The following is a 22,045-nucleotide window of genomic DNA, read 5'->3' on the forward strand; positions in this document are numbered from 1 at the left end:
GAGTCAGGGCCCAGCTTAGGTCATGCAACTGCTCTCCACAGTTAGCCCACATTTAACCAAGACACTATCAATGGGTATTAAGGTGGCTCAGTGCTCTCATTAACAGTGCTATAATGGTCAAAGGTCAGGCTACACACTTTTAATCCCAGAACTCAGGAGACAGAGGTGGGCAAATCTCCAAAGACTTCAAAACCAACCTGATCTACATACAGTGACTACACAGAGACCCTGTCTGTAATAATAGTAATAATAATAATATTATTATTATTACAACAAATACTTGTTTGTGAGCATTGTGAGATTATATAATTACTTGAATCAGAAAATACCTTTTTGCCTGCAGCAACCAGTTTCTCTTATACTGAACAGAACTTTCTGCACCATACCAAGTTAAACTTACTGCTATGATGTAGACAAAAACCTACCCAAGTAACTTCTCCACTATATGCAAAAAAAATGGATTTTAAAAGGCTGAAGGGACATTAGGAACTACATGACATAATAACCGTTTCAGGTTTTCCATTTATGCCTGTCTCATAACTAAAGAACACACAAATTCTACTGGAAATGAAGGGGTACATTGAGCCTTGCATGCCAGTGTACATATGCAAAGTTGCCTTTAACGGAAATGGAAACAGCTTCACTTAAAAGCGGTACATTAAAACTCGTTCCCCGGGCTGGAGAGATGGCTCAGAGGTTAAGAGCACTTCCTATTCTTCCAGAGGTCCTGAGTTCAATTCCCAGCAACCACATAGTGGCTCACAACCATCTATAATGAGATCTGGTGCCTTCTTTCTGGCGTACAAGCATGTATGCAGATAGAACGCTGTATACATAATAAGTAAATATATTTAAATATATATATATATAATCACTTCCTGGGAGAAATAAAGTTTCAGCCATATGATGGGCATGACATTAAAATAAATAATTTCCAAAGTGTTTGCGGTTCCGTTATATTAGCACTTAATGACTGTCTGGGCATTTCTCATTCTCTTTTCTTAAATTTTCATTTATTTATTTGGTTTTTCGAGACAGGGTTTCTCTGTGTAGCTTTGGAGCCTATCCTGGCACTCGCTCTCACAGAGATCCGCCTGCCTCTGCCTCCCGAGTGCTGGGATTAAAGGCGTGCACCACCAACACCAGCTTATTTATGTATTTTTTAAGGTATGAGTGTTCTGCATGTATGCGTGCATGACAAAATGGGATCAAATCCTATTATAGATGGTTGTGAGCCACCATGTGGTTGCTGGGAAATGAACTCAGGACCTCTAGAAAAGCAGCCAGTGCTCTTAATCTCTGACCCACCTCTCCAGCCCACTCTCTTGGCATTTCTAGCTTATTACCACCCCTCTCCTAGCTTCAAGAAAGGCTTTAAAAAAAAAAAAAAAAAACTATTATCACTAGATCTTGAAACATCCCCCATGAATTGAAGGAAATAAAGGGAACACTTCTTTAGTATTTTATGGTATTTTTTCTTCTAACTTGCAATTACTATTCTTTAAATACACTAATACTAAAATTGGTCCTAGAAGAATATCCTATGGAGATTATACAATGCCATTCCAGTGGAATGCCCAGGGCTCATAAGATACTGAGGACACACATTCTCTTGTTTCATACAGACTCATTTCATAGAGCCCAGTTCAGTATTTTTTATATATGAATATGCTATAATGGTATACAAACAAGTTTTTATTTAACACTGTTTTAAAACTGGCACTAGGAGAACAAACAGCTTGACTGGATCTTAAGTCTTCCCTTTCTACAGTATACTCTGATTGGAACTTGAGGAGCCTGGAGGAACCTGGCAATCCACACCAGTCGTCCTTCTGTGACACTGCAGGATTTGAAAGTGTCAACTACCAGAAAGTACTAGTCAACCCCACTCCTTTCTTCCTGTTGGGAAGGTTTCTTATAAATCCCTCTCCTACATAAAGACTCCTACAGAGAGAATACTGACAACTGAAAGGACTGAGCACAGTGCAGGACTCAGGAAGCAGGCACACTCTGTAAGTTCCAGGCTAGCCAGGACTACAGAGTAAAACACGTAAATGACTAGAATCCAGACTGAAATAATACTTTCCTTCTCAGCAAAACAGCTGTTCTGATATCAGAGTATGTTTCAGGTTATTAATATAAAGTAAATAAGACAAAAGGTCTTGTTCATAGTAAGGTACAAGAAAAAGTTCTGAAAACTTACAAATTTCTCAGTTTCAGTAAAGAAGAAATGCTTTTACCACACATGTTGGTACTATGTGTGCATGAAATAGGATCTCACTACTAGCTCAGTCTGGAACTGGACTCATAATAATTATCCTTTCTCACAATCCAGTGTTCTGGGGTTACAGATTTGGGTCCCCGCTCTCAGTAGTATTACATGTATACATTATTCAGTATATCTGGTAGAAAAATCTTTTAAATGCTAATTAAATCTCACCAAAAATACTGAGAACACCACCAAGATCTAAATGTAAATGCTTATCTAAATGAAAATGTAAAAACACATGGCACACACACCCACACACACCGGCAGACATTTCTGAGGGTTCTGAAAGCAAAAGTAAGCTAAGTCTTACATGCAGCATTTGTTATTTGCAGACAGAGTAGAATTCTCCTGCAGAATCGATGATCGGGGAACACCATTGAAGCCACCCTGAAGTTCCAAGTGTAGGTGATCCAAAAGGTAACGCATGAATTCGTGGGCATCTTGCTGCTGATAACCCCTTGAAGTGAACAAAAACAGTGCATGGGGAGGCGCTCTCTGCCCATTAAACATCATGAAGGACGCAGCCCCATGCTCACAAGCTGCCTCCAATTCCCACCCTCTGCCTCACCAGTTGCACATATACCATATTATTTCTCGTAATTTCAAAAACCATGGAACATCAGAGTTAATTGGATGTGCAGTTATTTTTCACTGACTTCACCACCATAAATAAATTAAGGGACAAATTAGGGGAGGGAATGGCATGCGACTTACCTAAAGTCCTACAAGGGAGTCCTAAGAGACAGCACACAAATTTACACCACTTAAATGGGTCCTGAAATTTCCCATCCTCTCATGGGTCCTCTCTAGAAAGGACCTAAATGCTTAACTTAGCCTAACCTGAAAACCACATCTTAAGTTTCACTAAAATAAATAAGAAATTTAGAACAAGTCTGTATGTTTAAAGAGTCATTCTTCAATCTAAGAATTAAGTTTATCTAATCTCTGCAAGCATGAGGACCTGAGTGCAGTCCACAGAAGCCATGTGAAACAGCTGGACACAGCACATGCCTGTCATTCCAGCACTGGTGAGGGGAAAGACAAAACAAAAACAAAAAGACAGGGCTGGAGAGGTGGCTCAGAAGTTAAGAGCACTGACTGCTCTTCCAGAGGTCCTAAGTTCAATTCCCAGCACCCACATGGTGGCTCACAACCATCCGTTATGAGATCTGGTGCCCTTTTCTGGTGTGCAGATATACATGGAAGCAGAATGTTGTATACATTATAAATAAATACATAAAATCTTAAAAAAAAAATTACCCCCCAAGGGCTCCCTGGCCAGCTCAACCAGCCTAGCTCAATCAGCAAGCTCCTAATTCAGTAAACCATCTCATCTCAAACAGAAAAGGGAAGGAAGGAGGTAAGTTAATTGTAAAGAATAGTTTAAAATTTTTAACTACTTTAAAAAATTAGTTATCTATTAAAAAAAAAAAAAGAAAGAAATACCAAGCTGGGTGACGGTGGCACATGCCTTTAATCCTAGCACTCAGGAAGTACAGGCTAGTCAGATATCTGTGAGTTCAAGGCCAGCCTGGTCTACAGATCGAGTTCCAGAACAGCCAAAGCTACAAAGAAATCCTGTCTCAAAAAAGAAAAAAACAAAAAAAGAACAGATGCAACTGTGATCTTCATAAGTGTACACACACACATACACACACACACACACACACACACACACGTTAAAGATATCTAATATTCTGTACTTTTGGCTAGAGAATATGTTCTTTTAAAAATGCATTGACTTATATACAATTATGTACTGCCCTAAACTTGAATCATATAGCAACTTTTTTTTTTTGGTTTTCGAAACAGGGTTTCTCTGTGTAACAGACCTGCTGTCCTGTAACTAGCTCTGGAGACCAGGCTGGCCTTGAACTCACAGATATCTGACTGGCCTGTACCTCCTGAGTGCTGGGATCAAAGGCATGTGCCACCAACCCCCGGCACATGCAGCATAGTCAAATATTACTTCTTACATTATATTTGGGAGAGGGGACTTCATGGGATTCTTACACGAATCCAGATCAATGACTAGTGAACAACAATGAAGGGATCCAAATAAAAGAAACAATGATATTTAAAATGTATTTTAAAATTATGACAGAAAAGTGTCCTATACACCTTTCAGAATTAAGGTTCTCCTTAAATAGTAAATTGCTCTGGTGACTTTGAGGAGTCACTCTTTCAGACAAATTCCCTTTCAGTCATAGTTTCCCGTAATATATATGATGTTTGCCCTTTCCTAGATATTACAAATTATGGGCAGTTTCCCTAATTAATGGAAGTTAAAAATCAGAAGTCACTTTATTCGCTATAGCTTTTCTTAAATATAAAATACAAAATTAGCAGCTAGCAATGTATGTTCAAATATGAATAAAACTGTCAAAAGTTCAGCTAGTGGCAGTGGCTCACATTTTTGATCCCAGCACTCAGAAGGCATAAGCAGGAAGGTCTCTTAAGTTCAAGGCTAGCTTGGTCTGCAGATCTAGTTCTAGGACAGCCAGGGATATCCAGAGAGACCCCATCTCAGAGAAGTAAAAATAAATAAGAAGATTAATTTTATTTTGTGTATATCAATTGTCACGTGCATGTCTATGCACCAAATGAATGCCTGGTGGCCATGGAAGCCAAAAGCAGTTAATGGATCCCCTGGAACTGAATTACCAGCCATTTGCTCCATCATGTAGGTGCTGGGAATCAAAGCCAAATCCTCTGCAAGAACAAGTATTCTTAACCAATAAGCCATCTCTCAGAGCAGTCTATAATCAACTTTATTTTAAAGACTTTCAGAGAAGTTAGTGAATTTAGTATCTTATTTTTTCAGTTGTTTCCTGGTTATATAATCTAGGCTTAACAATCCTCTTTAGTTACCTTAAATTTCTCTTGCTTTATAATAGGGATAAATGACATGCATGTTGTATGTTTCAGAGGTATCAATTGTTTGTGAACTAATGAAGAAACAGGTTGTGAAGACTCAAATGCAGTCTCCATGACAGGCCAGAATTAAGAGGTTTCCATACTGGGCTGGAGATGGCTCAGAAGTTAAGAACACTGGCTGCTCTTCCAGAGGTCCTGAGTTCAAATCCCAGCAACCACATGGCGGATCACAACCATCCCTAATGAAATCTGGTGCCCTCTTCTGGCATGCAAGCATACATGGAGGCAGAATGTTGTATACATAAAAAATAAATAAAATCTTAAGCACTTGATGAAAAAAAAAAAAAAGCAGAAACCCTCCATAAAAAAAAAAAAGGTTTCCATACCTTTTTCCATACCTTACAATCAGTTGTTAAACCTAAGATTACCCTCAACAGAAAATCTGTGAAAATGATGATGTGGAAATCACACTGCAAATGCAGGATGCCTAGCCTACAGGACCTGGAAACATTCTTTCTAAATGGAAGACCAAGAAAGACACACACTGATGGAGCACACACACTACAGGGGACAAAGGGCACATGAAGACAAATCGATGTTCTGATAACAATAACCAGACAAATGGTCATCTGGCACCTGGTCAAGTGTGAAAGCAAACACTCTGAATAATGTATGTTACTATGTATTGGTACTGCCTAAACAAAGAATAATCTACAAGATGGCTAGGACCAATGAGAAGTCAGAGCTATCATAAAAGCAGCCAGGTTGGGTGTGGTGGTGGATGGCTATAATCCTGAGGCAGGAAGACCACCAAGTCCAGACAACTGAGTATGACTCATTTCAAAGGAAAAAAACAAAAACAAAAACAAAATAATTTTATACAAATGGGGCCTGTACTCTCCCCAGCTTCTCAGGAGACTGAGGAAGGAGAATCATAAAGTTCAGGGCAGCCTGGGGAACCTATTGAGACCCTGTCTGAAACTAAAAAGGACTGAGGATTGCTCAGTAGTAAAATACTTGCCTACTATGTGCAAGGCCATAGGTCCAATCCCTAATACCACACATGAAAACAGGAGTAAAACAGCCAGATGTGGTGGCGCACACCTTTAATCCCAGCACTCAGGAGGCAGAGGCAGGTGGATCTCTGAGTTTGAGGCCAGCCTGGTCTAGACTGAGTTCCAGGACAACCAGAGCTACACAGAAAAACTCTGTCCAGAAAAAGAAAACAAGAATAAGGCATGCCTCTGAAAAGTCTATCAGTCTAGGATAAACAGCCTCGAAAGTATCTAAAACATTTTAGAGTTTTCTTTTTCTTTGGGTATGGAGGATGGAACAAAGTCTTTTTTTTTTCCATTCATTTATTTAGCTCATAAATAAAGTCATGCACAATTATGATACATGATACAGTATGGAACAAAGTCTTACTGTGTATGTAGCCCACCTCAAATATGCAGTCTTCCTCTGAGAGAGAAGACTGAAGACATGTGTCATCAACCTGTCCCATTACTAGCTCTTGACTGAATGACTTATTATGCTGTTTGCATACCTGGTAGAATTTTAAGTTCTATTTATATTTAAAATATTTCAACATTCATAAAAGAATTATAAGTTACCCCTTTGACCAAAACACTTGCAAAACTAAAATATATTGAGCCTAGTGTTTGGTACTGTCATATAAAACATGAAAATGACAGAAATGAATGTGTTTACCAACAAATGCAGAAGCATTTGACAGCACACTTCCTGCTAGAAGAACTAACACTGCTAAAATAAAGAACATGCAGTATTTTAAAGTCCTCCTTCACAGATATCCCAAAAGATCGTTTATATTGTCTAGAAAGCCAAGAACCATTACATGTAAGGTGAAATCATTCTCCCATTTCTTACATGAGATATACAAGAATTGAATTTTAAAAAGTGATGTTTTAGGAAGTTGAGGCAATCAGGTTATATATGGAAGCAGAAATGGCAATTAATATGAAATGCAAATAAATACCACATAGCCTGATTTAATTTCCAAAGAGGCTTCCATGGAATGAATAAACTGGATCCTAAAGAAAGAGTCTGGAACCACAGGGCAAACTCATGTTGATGGAAGCAGGAGTAACAGAGGCTACCATAAAAGACTATCTAAATTACAAGAGCGCAAACACTGACCCAGAAAATCCACATTCTGATAACTACGCATATGTACATAGGCTGTTCATCTCAGCAACACACATGCACATACCTAGAAACAAATCAACAAAGCTACAGGAAAGGGGCTACTCAAATAATACTTACTTTTAAAGTTAAGCACACTTGAACATGTACAAAGATTATCACTGAAAGCACACCCGGAGATCAGGCAACTGGTTGCTTCCAGAAAACAGAAGGATAGTGAGGGACTGGAGTGAAAGAAAACAGTGCCGATTCTAATCTTAATCTTTTACATTTTTAACCATGTGTGTTTTGCCTGCTAAAATAAACCTAAATGTGTTTTTTCTTTAAAAAAAAAAAAAAAAAAAAGATGGTCAAGGCTGAGCATACTAGGAAGTCATACACGCACAGTGGAATGTGATAAACTTTCCCTGCTAAGTAACTGGCTTTTGGTTCCTGTGGGGAAAGTAGCCTTGATGTGTACACAAAGGCTGCTGGCTGCATTCATGGCTTTTCCCATGCTCACTTTGCTACTACTTCTACATGCATGTTTGTGTTTCAGAACCCTCAAATTTCATTCCAGGAGTCAGTTTCCCTAAACCTTGTCCTGTATTAATGAAGGAAAACAGGCTTTACAAACAGGAAAATGGTCTGGGGTTATAAATAAACACAATAGGAGCATAATTCAAGACTCGATGTGTAAGAGCCCTGGGAAGAAAGCCCTACCCATGGTGCTCGGAGGCACAGAACTCACATGACAGCCCCACCTCTGGGCTCACAACTCACTCAGTGCTGTGTGGTAATAATCTCAAGGCCTGCATCTTTGAGTACAAAAATTGGGAACAATCTCAATTACTGCAGAACCAGAAGAAAGCCCAGCTGATGCTCAGCAGTAACTAAGGAGACTTCAGAATTCATGGGTACCAGAAATCACCCCAGAGGTTGGGCGTTGGTGGTGCTTTAATCCCAGCACTCGGGAGGCAAAGGCAGGTGGATCTCTGTGAGTTCGAGGCCAGCCTGGTCTACAGAGCAAGTGCCAGGATAGGCTCCAAAGCTACACAGAGAAACCCTGTCTCAACCTCCCCCCACAAAAAAGTCATTCCAGAGACTGAGTAAATTTGTCAACCTGGCTATCTCTTCTGAAGTTCTTTCATTTATCAGTAGATATATTAAATCAGTAAATTCAGCAGTTAAACTAAACCATGCTGACAATTGGACTATAGGAATCAGAAAGGGCAGTGATGAGGTGATGTTTGGAGAAAAGCAGATTGCACTGCATCAAATTATGGGGTGTGTCAAACCACACCACACTTCACTCAAGCCACAACTGCTATGAACCATCTCCTGAACACTTGGGTTCTAATTCTGGTCAGACCACCAAGAAGATGTGTAAGAATGAACAAGCTGCTTCTGTTTTGACTTCTCTAAACTTAAGGGTAACACATCCTGCCTTCGCCAAAATGCTTTGCTGCTTGGTTTTTAATAAGGATAAAGCACCTAGGGCTTGCCACATAGTACACATTCAATACATAGGAACTATACAACACTATGTACAGCTCAAGCCTGAGGAGTGGCATCTGAGCCATCATCTCTGCTTTTCCTGCTTAGAGTCAGGAGACTAAATTTCTTAGAAATCTCTTCTGGGAGGAGACTTTAAAAGACCAGGGTTACCAGTCATTAAATCAAGACACTCAGAGGCTCAACTCATCTGGTAAGCAGTAAATTACAAGGCTTTGATAATTTTTTTCCTTTTAAACATTTCTCTATACATACAAGATATATCATTAAGTTTCACTACAATTTGTAGTTTTTAAACACAGGATATATCCAAGGTGCCAAATCATGACTTCTAAGAGCTATAACTTGCTTCAATAAAAAAATAAATAAAGTCAGCCAAATGTGGCAAACACTGGCATACCATACATCTGTAATGACCCAAATTCTCACAGGGATGTCTAGCCAAGAGAGGTGGCAGGACAAGCTACCAAAGAGAAAGGACAGGTGGCTAAGTGGGAGTGGCCCTACTATCTCTACTAGAGCTTTAGAACCTGGACAGCACAGTGCCTGGCACTGGGTTTCTACTGGTTTCATTTCATTTCTTTGTGGTATTACAGATTGAACCTGTGGCCTCAAACGTATCAGCCTAGTGCTCTACCAAAACTGAACCCCAGCCCTCATTTCATTCTTTTAGTTGGAATAATAAGATAGTACATGATGACAATTATTTCCCTGTAACATTTCAAAGAATCGGGGTTGGAGAGATTGCTCAGTGGTTAAAAGCACTGACCACTCTTCCAAAGAACCCAGGTTCAATTCCCAGAACCCACACAGCAGCTCACAACTGTCTGTCACTGCAGTCCCAGGGTTTCTGACACCCTCACACAGACATACATGCAGGCAAAACAATGAAAATAAAATAAAACTTAAAAAAAATTTGAAAGAATCAAAAAACGTTTGTTATCCCTTACATTTTCCTAGCACACATGGGCTCCTTATAGGGCACTTTAAACAAAGCCGTCTGCTCATCTAACAAAAAACACTGCTTAGAGCACCTGTAGTAGCAGCAGTTTTGTAAGATGCTGAGAAACAGCAGAAAGAACCTGGATATCTTCAGCACCCTTCAGTACTTACCTGAAGTTAGGCATGATCTTCCAGACAACGTAGAACAAGGACTCAGGACTAAATGCAGTTTGGCTGCCTTGCCATAAAGCACACAGTGTCTTCCTAAACTCTTCTACCAGAGACCTGGAAAAGAGGGAGGATGGTAGCTTCAGTATCCACCAAAGGCCATTATTTCAACACATATGGCTCAACTGTCTAAAATAGAATAAAAATGAACATTTTTCAAGGGCTTAGTCTTCTGAACTCAGCCTGATAGCTATGTAAAAGCATTTAAAAACCTATATGAATAGCAGTATTGTTGACAAAACTAATTTTAACTATGTAGTTATCTTTGAGCATGTCAAGGTACTACCATTTTGTTCACTGAATTTAAATGAAACATATAGTAAAGCAATGGATAATTTAAAGGGAAATTACTTAAACATGTTCACTTAAAAAATATAAATAATAAGACTGAACTAGACTCCCTTAATATAGGTGACAATGGTGTGACTGAGACAATATATGAGGCCACTGGCAATGGGTCCAAGATCTAACTAATGCACAGACTGACCTAGTGGAGTCCATTCTATATGGAGAGACACATTGCCCATCCTAGACACAGAGGTATGGGGAGTGGAGAAGTACCTTGGTCCTGCCTCAACAAGGTGATGGGACAGACTTAATAGACTTCCTAGGGGAGGCCTTACCCACTCTGTGGGGCAGATGGGGGGAGAGGGAGGGAGGGGGAACTGGGACTGGCATGTAAAAAATAAATTAATAAAAACTGTAAACAAGACACAGAATGTCCCTCCCCATCTACTGCATGTTTCCATCCTCCCTCGAAGGGCTCTTCCGGATTGTACCTATTCATCTCTGCCTCAGACAGTGTACATGGTCACGAGGCCTAGGGCTTACCTCCAACACTGACCCTTAAACCCAAGTCTAGAAGAAACTTTGGCTTGACAGGTTTTGGTGCGTGTGTCAGATCTCACTATGTACTCCAGGGTATCTTGGACTTGCTATGTAGTCAAGGCTGGTCTCAGACTCAAACTCCTCTGCTTCTACTGGGATTAAAGATGTGCCCACCATGTCCAGCCTTCATGACTGCTTTTATTTAGGTTCTTCCCATTTTCTGACAGGAACTTCCTGGGCATCCTCTTGGTCACTTCAGTCACTATGTGCAAAGCTTCTCCACTGCTCTGTGCTCTCCTGGCTCTTTCCCCCAACAACTATCCTGCACTTCTTTCACAGGAACAGACCCCCATTTTTTATCAATATATGAACTCCTAGTGTAAGAACCTGGGAGTGTGCCACTTCTGGGGGAATTTCCTCAGGAACAAAAAGTAGTCCTTAGCAACCCCTTCTATTTCCCAAAGCTAGCACACATTAGTAATGAGAGCTCCCCATTATCTGGGACTATGTGGACAAAAGCCACTCCCCTGAGCAAGAAGGAGCCTAATGACTTTGCAAAATAGTTCTCTACAAATAATCTCTTCAATTCATGTGAGAAAATAAAACCATGGATATTTAAGTTGCAGATAATTTTGATTGCTCTGTGCTAACGTGATACACTAATAACACTCTGAATTCAGTTACTAGATCTAGCAATATAACCAACCACTCTTGGATACTCGATGGAAGGTTATCTGGGACAGCAAACCATGTACACTAGCCTACCTCCCAACAGACACCGGAACAGCTGTAAGGTGCCCTCTTAGCCTTCCTTGCAGCTAGAGCAAAGTACATGGCCTGGGTTCTGCACATGTGAAGCAGGAGTAGGTGACACACACACACACACACACACACACACAAAGCAGGAACAGCACCAAATCCTCTTTGGCGGTGGCAGAGGTAACAAGCACTACTCCAAATCCAGGGGCAGGGGCAGGGGCAACGAGTGCACTGTCTCCAGCAGACGTGGCAGTGTCCTTAGAGGGCAGTTCTGTGCATGACTGTGGCTGTGGTGCTCACTCTGGACCTGATTTTCAACACATCCAGCAATGCAGACTCACCAACAGTTCTTCAGTAAATTCTTTTTTTGGCTTAATCAGCCAGGGGCAATTACCAAATTCAAAATAACACCAATAAACCAAGTACTGTTAAGGCTTTTCTTAACTTTTGCACACATATATTTTCCCCTTTATTTCCCTGCTGTTTCCTTTGACACAATGGAAGCCCCTTAAATGCAGGCCCTTTCCTATTCATCCTATATGCTGCCACCAAAGGAAACACCCTTCACACACCACATGGCCCTTTCCTTCTCCATAGTGGAGCTCTATCTGCATTACCCAATATTCTAATACATTCTATTTCTCCTCCATGTGCCCCCTCCCCCCGCTCGCTGTCTCTCTCCCCACACACTGAGGCACAGTAGTGCCTCATAAAATGGCCTTTCAACTATGGGCATGTGTGGGAGTGAACCAGGAGGCAGGCAGGAAAAACATTACATGCATACAGGTATGCCATATCTCCGCTTCAGCAAGGGTATGGAAAAGATGCATTAGTCTATTAGTCTAACATAGCAGATATTCTGAACCAAAAGATAGGCAAAGCTGCAATGAGTGAGTCTGAATGTAAAATAGTCCTTGATAACCACTTCTGTTTTTAACCCCACCAAGTTCACTCCAATTGGGTATTAATTTTGTTATCCCAAACAGGGTTACCTAACACTATCAATACAGAGTAATAGATTAAGATGAACTAGCCATACTTATTGATGTCCATACCTGGAAGTCTGTGCATACACAGATGTCTGCAAAAACTTAAGTGCAGTGCTAGCTATCCTTCCCATTATAATAAGCAGAAATTGAAAAAAAGAACAATTAAGATTATGAGCTAGACAATATTAGAAGAGCTTTATAAAATCTACTTATTAGCTCAAATAATCTAAAAATCACCAGAGAAATTCATTTGTTTGCAGCTCAATGCCTGAAAGGACATTTCTGGTAACTCACACATTGCTGTCCCCTTGGCTCCTGGTGTGGTATGTTCGCCGTCCTGCTGTCTTTCCATTCCTTAACTCCACAGCAGGCAGTTCTTTGAAATAACAGCAAAACTGCTCAATGTTACTATTTTAAAAGGAAGTGAAGAAAATTATTTTTTTAAAGAAAAGAATTTAAAAGACAGTAAAAAAGTTATACAAAGTTATACAAATCTACACAAGAATTTTCAAAAGGTAATCTTTCAGTTGCCTCATTATATAGTACTCAGTGCAGTTCTGTTTCATTGCTACTCCCTCACTCTAAGAAATAGCAGGTATACAACTTTGTGGGGATGAACAAATGACTTAAAAGTAAACCTCTCTTTAAAAATGCCATTTCCCCTCCATCACAGGTTATTCTGGCCATGCCTCCTTCCTTCCGTATCTTCCCTGCTCTTGCCTAGAACTTCCAAGAATGACCTCAGATTTCTAATCACCCTGCCCTACTTCCCAAGTGCTAAGGTTACTTACACGCATGCACCAGCACACAAGCATGGGTACTAGGGATTCCACCATAGCCTGATATGTGCTTGGGGTGCTCCCTATCAACTGAGCTATACCCATCTTCCACTTCTCTCTTTTAGGGTGCTTGTTTCCAGGTATTCAATAAAATAATTCCCTCAAATAAAACAAACCATGAAACCAATCACATTATTTAGATGTGCTATATAGAATCACAAGGACAAATTAGAAGTAACAGATTTCTTTGAGGAAGAGAAGTTGAATGGGATGACGAAACCTCAAAGGCAGATTCAGTGTGGCTCTACTCTTGACTGTCTGGAGTGTGACTAGGAAGATAAATGACTCCAGCCTTTGATACCTCATTAAAGTCTAAAAGCATAAAACTTTCACAACAGTTTCTTCTAGTGAGGTCAGCCCTATTGGCCACTTTCTTTGTGTCACTCTCTTACTCTGTGATCTTCTCATGACCATCATGGAGACTTAACTAGTGGCTGAAATAAGCTCTGAACCAGGTTCCCTGCAAGTTCCCTAGAGGGTCTACAGACTAAAGCCTACAGGCAGATAGATATAGCCCTCAGACAGGGAACTCTTATGTTTTCGGCAAAGTTTGTTTGTTTCTTTTTAGCTTGTGTTTTCCTTCTCTAGCTGGGGTTTGGCTATGTTGTCCAGGTTTGAATTGGCAATTTCCCTACCTTAGCTTCCTGAGTAGCTAAGATGGTATACATCTACCATTAACACCTGCCTTGAGTTTTACATAGTTAAAAGCTATTTTTTAAAAGGCTAAGAAATATTTGAGGGGGATAAAATGGGAGAGAAACATGCATATGGCCTAAAATAGTTACTATCCCACCTTTCAAACAGAGGTGTCCTGATCCCTCCTGCAGCTATTCAAGAAGCAAAGGGAAATAAAAGCTAACCATGATTTTCCAACAAAAAAGCTTGAAGGAATTTAAACAGATTATAATATTTAATCTTCCCTCCTACCATATGAAGTAGGAAACGTTCCTTCAATTTTATTGATGAGGAAAAAGCACAGGGACTAAAGTTAGAGGCAGAAAATAGTCTTTGAACACTGAGCCTTGCTCTTGGTCTATAATATCAAATATGTAAACCTTTGACTATATATAGCATTTGTTACCTGAGCGACTGAAGGATAGCATTCATGAAACAAGTGTTGCCCAAATTCCGAAGGCCTGTGGCACAAATGGCAGTCGTACTTCCCTGTAACATGGAAGAGGCCATCAGCATTGCCAAGGATGGCTCACTGCTCCAAACTCCAACACTAAGCCAAGGTCTCTGAAACTCTAGCACCATGCCTATCTTGAAGTACTCCTTTCCCTTTTCTGCCCAATGAATATTTCAAACTCTCTAGGCTATATGAGGGCATGGATATTTTAGCATCTGTTTCTGAGAAAATAAGCATCAACAAGTGCCACAGATGCAAGCAAACAGGGAAATACATTTTAAGTAAATACGTTTACAAGATTGTACTAAATATATGAATTGAAAATCACAAACATGTAAACACCAACTTTTAACTGAAAAGCATGCTCAAGTGACAGATGTTTTCTTAGCAATGGACAAGAACCATAAAACACTACCTGAACTTCTTAAAGATGGAGGCTTGGTTTTCTGAAGATATCTGAATACTACATCAGGAGGTAAATCCTCCAGTCCAACCCAAACATCTCTGCCTGTAATTCAAACAGCTGAGACAGCACCTTAGCTATTTCTCAGAGTATTCAGGCCTGTCCTTGGGGTCCTAACAGGATATGCCCTCAGCTGCAGCCACTAAGAAAGTCACTTGCGCATATTCACTATGTTCCCCTCTAAAAGAGCCCTGCCCACCTCCCATCTTTCTTTCTTCCTCCCTCCCTCCCTCCCTCCCTCCCTCCCTCCCTCCCCCTCCCTCCCTCCCTCCCTCCCCCCTCTCTGCTTATCTGTCTCCCCTCCCCCTTTTCCCATTCACTTTCTTTCCCCTAATAAAACCCTTCCACCAAGCTCTGTTGTATGGCATCTTTTTCTCATACACCCCCCTCTTCAGTTTATCAAGACAGTTTCTCAGAGTAACAGTAATAGTCCTGGCTGTCCTTGAACTCGATTTGTAGACCAGGCTGGCCTTGAACTCACTGAGATCCTCCTGCCTCTGCCTCCCGAGTGCTGGGATTAGAGGCTTGCGCCACCAACACCCGGATCCGGCTTGCTTTTTTAAATTATAACAATTTCTTTAAAACTTAAGGCATAGATCCAGTGACAGCAAAGGATTAATTGCAAGGCAAAAATGCTGTTGGGTCATTTAAATATACGTAGTAACTTTAAAGCTGTTAACTCATGAGTGGCTTCCAAAATGAGGATGAATACTTCCATAGTGAAATTACATTAATGAAGCCCTGAGGCAAAAAAAACAAAACAAACAAAAAAACCCTACCAAAAGTTCAAACCAAAAGAATCTAGGGAAATGTACTTGGTAGTTTTATGACTACTTGACACAAGCTGGAGTCATCAGAGAGGAGGGAACCTCAAGAAAATGCCTTCATAATACCAGGCCATAGGCAAATCTATAGAGAATTTTCTAAATTGGTGATTGATGGGGAGGGCCCAGGGCAGGTGGTCCTGCATTCTATAAGACAGCAAGCTGAACAAGCCAGGGAGAGCAAGCTAGTAAGCAGCATCCTTCCATGGCCTCTGTTTGAGCTCCTGCTTCCAGGTTTCTGCCCTGTTTGAGTTCCTGTTCTGACTTCCTTTGATGATCAACTGTGATGCACAAGTGTAAACGAAACGAACTCTTCTCGGAGTTGCTTTGATCATGTTTCATCATGGCAACAGGAACTCTAAGACAGGAACTTTACCAGAAGGAAACAGTATCTCAGAGAGCACCACAGGCTGGGAGTTGGTGGCGCACGCCTTTAATCCCAGCACTCGGGAGGCAGAGGCAGGTGAATCTCTGTGAGTTCGAGGCCAGCCTGGTCTCCAGAGCAAGTGCCAGGATAGGCTCCAAAGCTACACAGAGAAACCCTATCTCGAAAAACCAAAAAAAAAAAAAAAAAAAAAAAAAAAAAATGAAAACAAAAACAGAGAGCACCACAGAAGGTTACCTGAGTGAACTGCTGGGACAGGGTGTGCAGGCTGTAGTGGGCTAGTGGGCACACCTTTAATCCCAGTACTTGGAGGCAGAAGCAAGCTGATTTTTTAGTTCAAAGACAGCCTGATCTACATAGAGAGTTCCAGACTGGCTAGGACTAAATAGTGGACCCTGTCGAAAACAACAATAATAAAACAAACAAACAACCCCCCCCAAAAAAAACAGTGAACTGCTTGCAGGGTGGTATATGCCTTTAATCCCAACATTGGGGAGGAGGAGGCAGGCAGAGCTCTGAGTTTGAGGCCAGCCTTGTCTACATAGAGTTTTCTAGGATAGCCATGGCTACATAGACCACCTCCAAAGGGGGGGAGGAGTTCCTAAGTGGCAAACATTTTTGCAAAACACTTCAAATCAAGACACATTAACAAAAGTTTATAACCGGTAAGAGCCCTTGTTAGAGCTGTAACAGTGATTATATCTTAACTCTTGCATAGGAATAAATTTTAATTACTTACATTTACTTTTAATAACTTGCTGTTTAGTGATGAGTTTTCCAATAATTTTCTTTTTCTATGCCTGTCAGCTGTAAAAGCTGAGCTATTAAGATATAAACAGACAGTTAAAAAGACATTAATGAATACATGCTACACCGCAGGCTAAACCCAAGCTGCCCTCAGCATCTAAGGCAGAGTCCTGCCTGGCTGCTTCATGAGGCAGTGACCAGCCAGGCCCACTAATATCTGAAGTGAGCTGAGACTTTTCACTTTCCTGGAAATCCACACTACCCATCCACAGCACGGGAGAGTAGACTATGCTACTCCCAACAAAAGCTGGTCAGGAGTTGTAGTCTGTAAGATATACCTGCCCCACCTCCACTTGTGAAGCTTCAAAACCCAGATCTGTTCCTCATGACAAAAGGAAAACCCTGGTCTTATATGATTGATAGGAAACTTAACAGCTAGTCTCAAATAATATGCTGTTTCTTCCTTAATCTGGAGTGGACCACTTTCATTTAGTCTACTTCAGTTTATGAGGAATGAGCTAGCACAAGGACATAGGTGTGTGTGTATAAACTCACTATCTGATTTAGTTATACTGCAAAGGACATCTCAAAATAAATCCTTACTACATCAGAAAAGTCTTTGCTTAATTCATCAGGGTTACTCCCATCCTATAAATATCTCCTTAAGGTTACTAAGAGAACTCATCTGAAGAAAATAAAAATGATTACTCAATAGTACAGGCTGTAAGTCTGCCAACTCTTTTACACTTTGACATTACCAAACATATACTTACTTTCTTTCTATAACTTCCACATGAACTACAATGTCTTTGGAACACAGGTCTAATATCAATTGCTTCTAGCCACTTGTGACCTTTGGTGACAAGTGCAGGGACTAATTCCAGCATTCAACTATTCTTTTACCAGTTCTGGAAATGAAGTCACACAAATAAATATCCATGCTCTTTAGTAAACATGACTAACACCTTTTGGGTTTAAACTATCTAAATACAGCATTTGGCTTTTTAAAATACAAGTTAAATTTTATCCTATTATTCTCAAAATAGAATGTTCTAGATCAGTGGTTCTCAACCTGTGTGGGTTGCAATCCCTTTAGGGGTTAAACAACCCTTTCACAGGGGTCATAGATCAGATGTTTACATTACTATTCATAACAGTAGCAAAATTACAGTTATGAAGCAGCAATGAAAATAATTTTACGGTTGGGAGTCACCACAACATGAGGAACTATCATTGAAAGGCACAGCAGTAGGAAGGTTGAGAGCCATTGCTCTAGACCTACACTAATAGAATGATCACGACTCACTGTATGTAGCTATTTAAACTTACTTAAAATTGAAAATTAGTTTCTCAGTGACTTGGAGGATATTCAGGACCTGTCTCTAGGCATATATAGATGCTGCTCACCTCCAATGAAAGAACTAAATGCACTTTGAAAAAGTTAGTAGTCTCTAAAGATGACACAGTACCTAGACCCAAATGTTAACTATTCTGATTCTTCCCTTTCAGCCTTATAATCTATTCAGGCAGTGAGAAATACATATAAAAAAACTTCAGTTAATTAACACACCATATAGTTTTGGAACAGAAGATTTTTCCTCTCGATTATTTTGAAATATTCTACTAGTTTACATTCTAGATGGCATGTTTTTACAATACTTTCAATATACCAATTGCCAAGATAAATCAGATGGACCTGACAATGTGGGTGATCTGTAATGAGCTACACAGATTTCACTTGACATGCAGCTTCAAAGGCAATGCTATGTGGGTTTCTATTTATCATTTCAGTTCTGGGTCCAGGGAGTTTTATCTGAATAAGCAATTTGGCTACGCAAGACAAATTCTTCAGTTTCTTTAGGGTCACAAAACTCTTTGTAATTCAAGTTCTATGTACTTTTCTATCAAGAAAAAGAAGAAAAAACTGAGGTACTAGCTGTGGTTTATTTGCAGAGTGCACACTCAGATACTTGAACCTAACTTCTCGTAAAGTAATACAGCAATCTGTCTTTCATAGCAGATCTTCAATACATTCAGTATCAACTTTTTAATGCCAAATACTTCTACAATTATTTTAATGTCCTTTTATGATGCTTCCTTGAAACCACTAAATTCTTCCTTATGAGTGAACTGAAGAGTTTTTAACTTAGTGGGTAGTAATTTAAAAACAGGCTCTTGGACTTTGGATATGGTTTACGGAAAGTACTGAATGAAATATGCACTGAGTTTCAGATACCTAAACCCAAGGCTTTGTTTATCAACATTTCAACTGGATTTATATAATGTTGGATTCAAAGTTCTCAAAATCCTACTCAGTGACTGAGTGACTTCTCCCCTTTCAGGACCCACTACTCACTTTTCCAAGTTCTGTAAGTGTTCTCTCACTTTCTGCACCAGGCCCAGCTTGGTGTCATTGACCACGAAATCATCACAACGATAACTGCAAAGAAAATACTAATCAATGTGTGTAAAGAGCTTGAGGAAAGCACACCAGTGGGCACTGCCAGTAGTCACAGGCTCTGCAAGCCACTGTGCAGAGCTAAGCTTAAAAGAGGATTTGGACTCCACAATGGAAATGTTTTTTAAGAGCCTTTTCTTACAGCCACGTAGGCAATGAACACTAGCATCTTTTCACGTTCTTCCTCAAAAAGCTCTTCAGTGCTTTCTTTTGAAATAAGCTGCTTCATGGGCTATATTTTTGTTAGTGAAGCTATACAGAAAGGGAAACAAAAAGTGCCCATTTTTTCCTGGTAGCATTAAAACTCCTACCTTACAGTGATACTTCTCAACACAAATTAATGGGCAGTTTGGAGAAGGAGAATTTAAAGTGAAAAGTAGAAAAAAGTAATTAACCTGTAGGGATATCTGCAGAGAAAATTTTAAAATTCACATTAAACATTAAATTAATAGAAAGAGAATTCTGATGAGTTGGAAAGATTTCCAGTCCTAGGTTGCATCTTTCAGTATCTGATAAAGAAATGTTTACAGTATTTTTAAAAACTGATCGTTTACGTGGTAACAAATCAATAAGTAAATAGTATAAGGAATTATACAAAATAAACTTACAAAATAAACTTGGACTTGTACATTAGCATTTAGTTTTTTCCTGAAAGAGGTCAGTTTTAACAAAAACTTACAGACTAGGACTAAGGTGGTATTATTATTATTATTATTATTATTATTATTATTATTATTATTATTATTATGTTTTGAATATGCAGCTTTTGTATAAAACCACTTATTTATTAAGTACCAAAAAATAATGAAAATAGCATTCCGGGCAGACAAAATTTTAAAAGCACAACAATTAGTAAAAAATAGGTCATCTGTAACAGAATCCAAAAATGTGTCCCACATATATCAAAGTAGTTGATTAAAAAAAAAAATGGAGGCTGGGCATTGGTGGCACACGCCTTTAATCCCAGCACTCGGGAGGCAGAGGCAGGCGGATCTCTGTGAGTTCGAGGCCAGAACGAGTGCCAGGATAGGCTCCAAAGCCATACAGAGAAACTCTGTCTCAGAGAGAGAGGAAAAAAAAAAAAAAAGGAAGTGACAAGGGAAAATAATTTAAGAAAACAATTATTACACACAAGTGTATGTCATGACATTTACTCAAAGCAGTGAAAATTTAAGTGAACGTATTTAAAGACTTTAGAATATCTCTTATAAGATTACTAAACAACACACACCCTCACAAACTGACCACCCACACTTGTCAATCAGGATTTCTCTAAGACAGTCTTCAAGTTCTCCAGGTCAACTCCTAGCATTCCTGCACTATCACCCTAGGCATTATCATTCTTCCAAGAATCAAGATGCCTACAAGAGAGAAGGTTCAATTATCCCCCCCTCAACATAGTATTATTAGGGGGTAAGGCAACCTTATCTTGAAAACCTGGGCTTCAGGCACGTGGTACCTCAGTGAACATTAAGCATTCCCTGAAGAGTGAATTACATTTTTATATTGTTTCCATAAATTAGTAGATATCATTTAGATAAAACAGTACCCAAGTTGCCGGCCGTTGGTGGTGCACGCCTTTCATCCCAGCACTTGGGAGGCAGAGGCAGGTGGATCTCCGTGAGTTCGAGACCAGCCTGGTCTACAAGAGCTAGTTCCAGGACAGCCTCCAAAGCCACAGAGAAACCCTGTCTCGAAAAAACAAAAAACAAAAAACAACAACAACAACAAAAAAAAAAACAGTACCCAAGTGTTCAAAACAAAAACCACTCCAACTGCCAATATTCACTACGAGATTCTAAGAGCGACTTCAGATCACAAGATGCCACCACATGTAAATGAGAAGTAACCCTTTAACTGCTTCCTGAAGGTGGCTGCTTTGTTTAAAGAAACAAAGGGTTTCAAATTAAGTAACTGGTTTGCTTCTTAAAAGTATAGCTTTTGGTATGACATGGACTAAGTCTAGGATATAAAATTATATTGGTTAAAGTAATTTTTTATTCATTGAAATATATATAATTATTTATAACCTTGCTCTGTTCTTAGCCAGCCTGACTCAAGTAGGTCAAGTTGTTTCCTCTCTCTAAATGAACCACTCTGCTTTCATTACTAAATTGTAGAGGACTGATAATGTGGCTAAACACCAACTGAACTGACTTTTAGAAAGTTTCATTAATGTGTTCACTCAACAAATAATGCAATGTCAAAAAATTCCTTGTTAGCCACAGCTTCAGTCTGTTGGACTGTATTTTGCTTTCACCCTTAAAATGTAAGCTGTGACAGGGTACAGGCAAGATGCCTGCGTTGTTTCTAGATTACAAAGAACTTCAACAATCATGTAGGGTCTTATATCATTCCTAGGAAACAATGGAGAAATGTAGTATGCTTGTATCAGCATGTTGTGCAAATAGCACAACAAATAGTTATTAGGAACACCTAAATAAACTATGATTGATAAGCAAACTGAAATATCAATTATAATCATCTTCAAAATGAAGATTAAGAATGAGACCCTAAGCTTATGCCCAGCATTCACATAAAAATGGCATGGTAGCATGAGACTATGATCTCAGTACTGGGGAGTACGAGGGGTGGCCACAGAGATGAGAGAATACTGAGGGCTTCCTAGTTGCCAGCCTAGGTACAGCAAG

General features: G+C 39.7%; 1 protein-coding gene across 1 annotated transcript in view; it reads right to left on the reverse strand.

The window, feature by feature from the left end:
- Positions 1-22,045, reverse strand: part of Usp3 (ubiquitin specific peptidase 3) — a 79,444-nt gene that overhangs the window by 13,824 nt on the left and 43,575 nt on the right. The window contains exons 4-9 of the mRNA XM_027411291.2: positions 19,293-19,376; positions 16,929-17,010; positions 14,470-14,552; positions 12,844-12,957; positions 9,917-10,030; positions 2,580-2,726 (exon numbers count right to left, since the gene is read on the reverse strand). Coding sequence (XP_027267092.1) covers positions 2,580-2,726; positions 9,917-10,030; positions 12,844-12,957; positions 14,470-14,552; positions 16,929-17,010; positions 19,293-19,376 — 624 coding nt within the window. The remainder of the gene's footprint in view (positions 1-2,579; positions 2,727-9,916; positions 10,031-12,843; positions 12,958-14,469; positions 14,553-16,928; positions 17,011-19,292; positions 19,377-22,045) is intronic.

The sequence above is a fragment of the Cricetulus griseus genome, chromosome 4 (genome assembly GCF_003668045.3).
Source record: "Cricetulus griseus strain 17A/GY chromosome 4, alternate assembly CriGri-PICRH-1.0, whole genome shotgun sequence".
Lineage (NCBI taxonomy): Eukaryota > Metazoa > Chordata > Mammalia > Rodentia > Cricetidae > Cricetulus > Cricetulus griseus.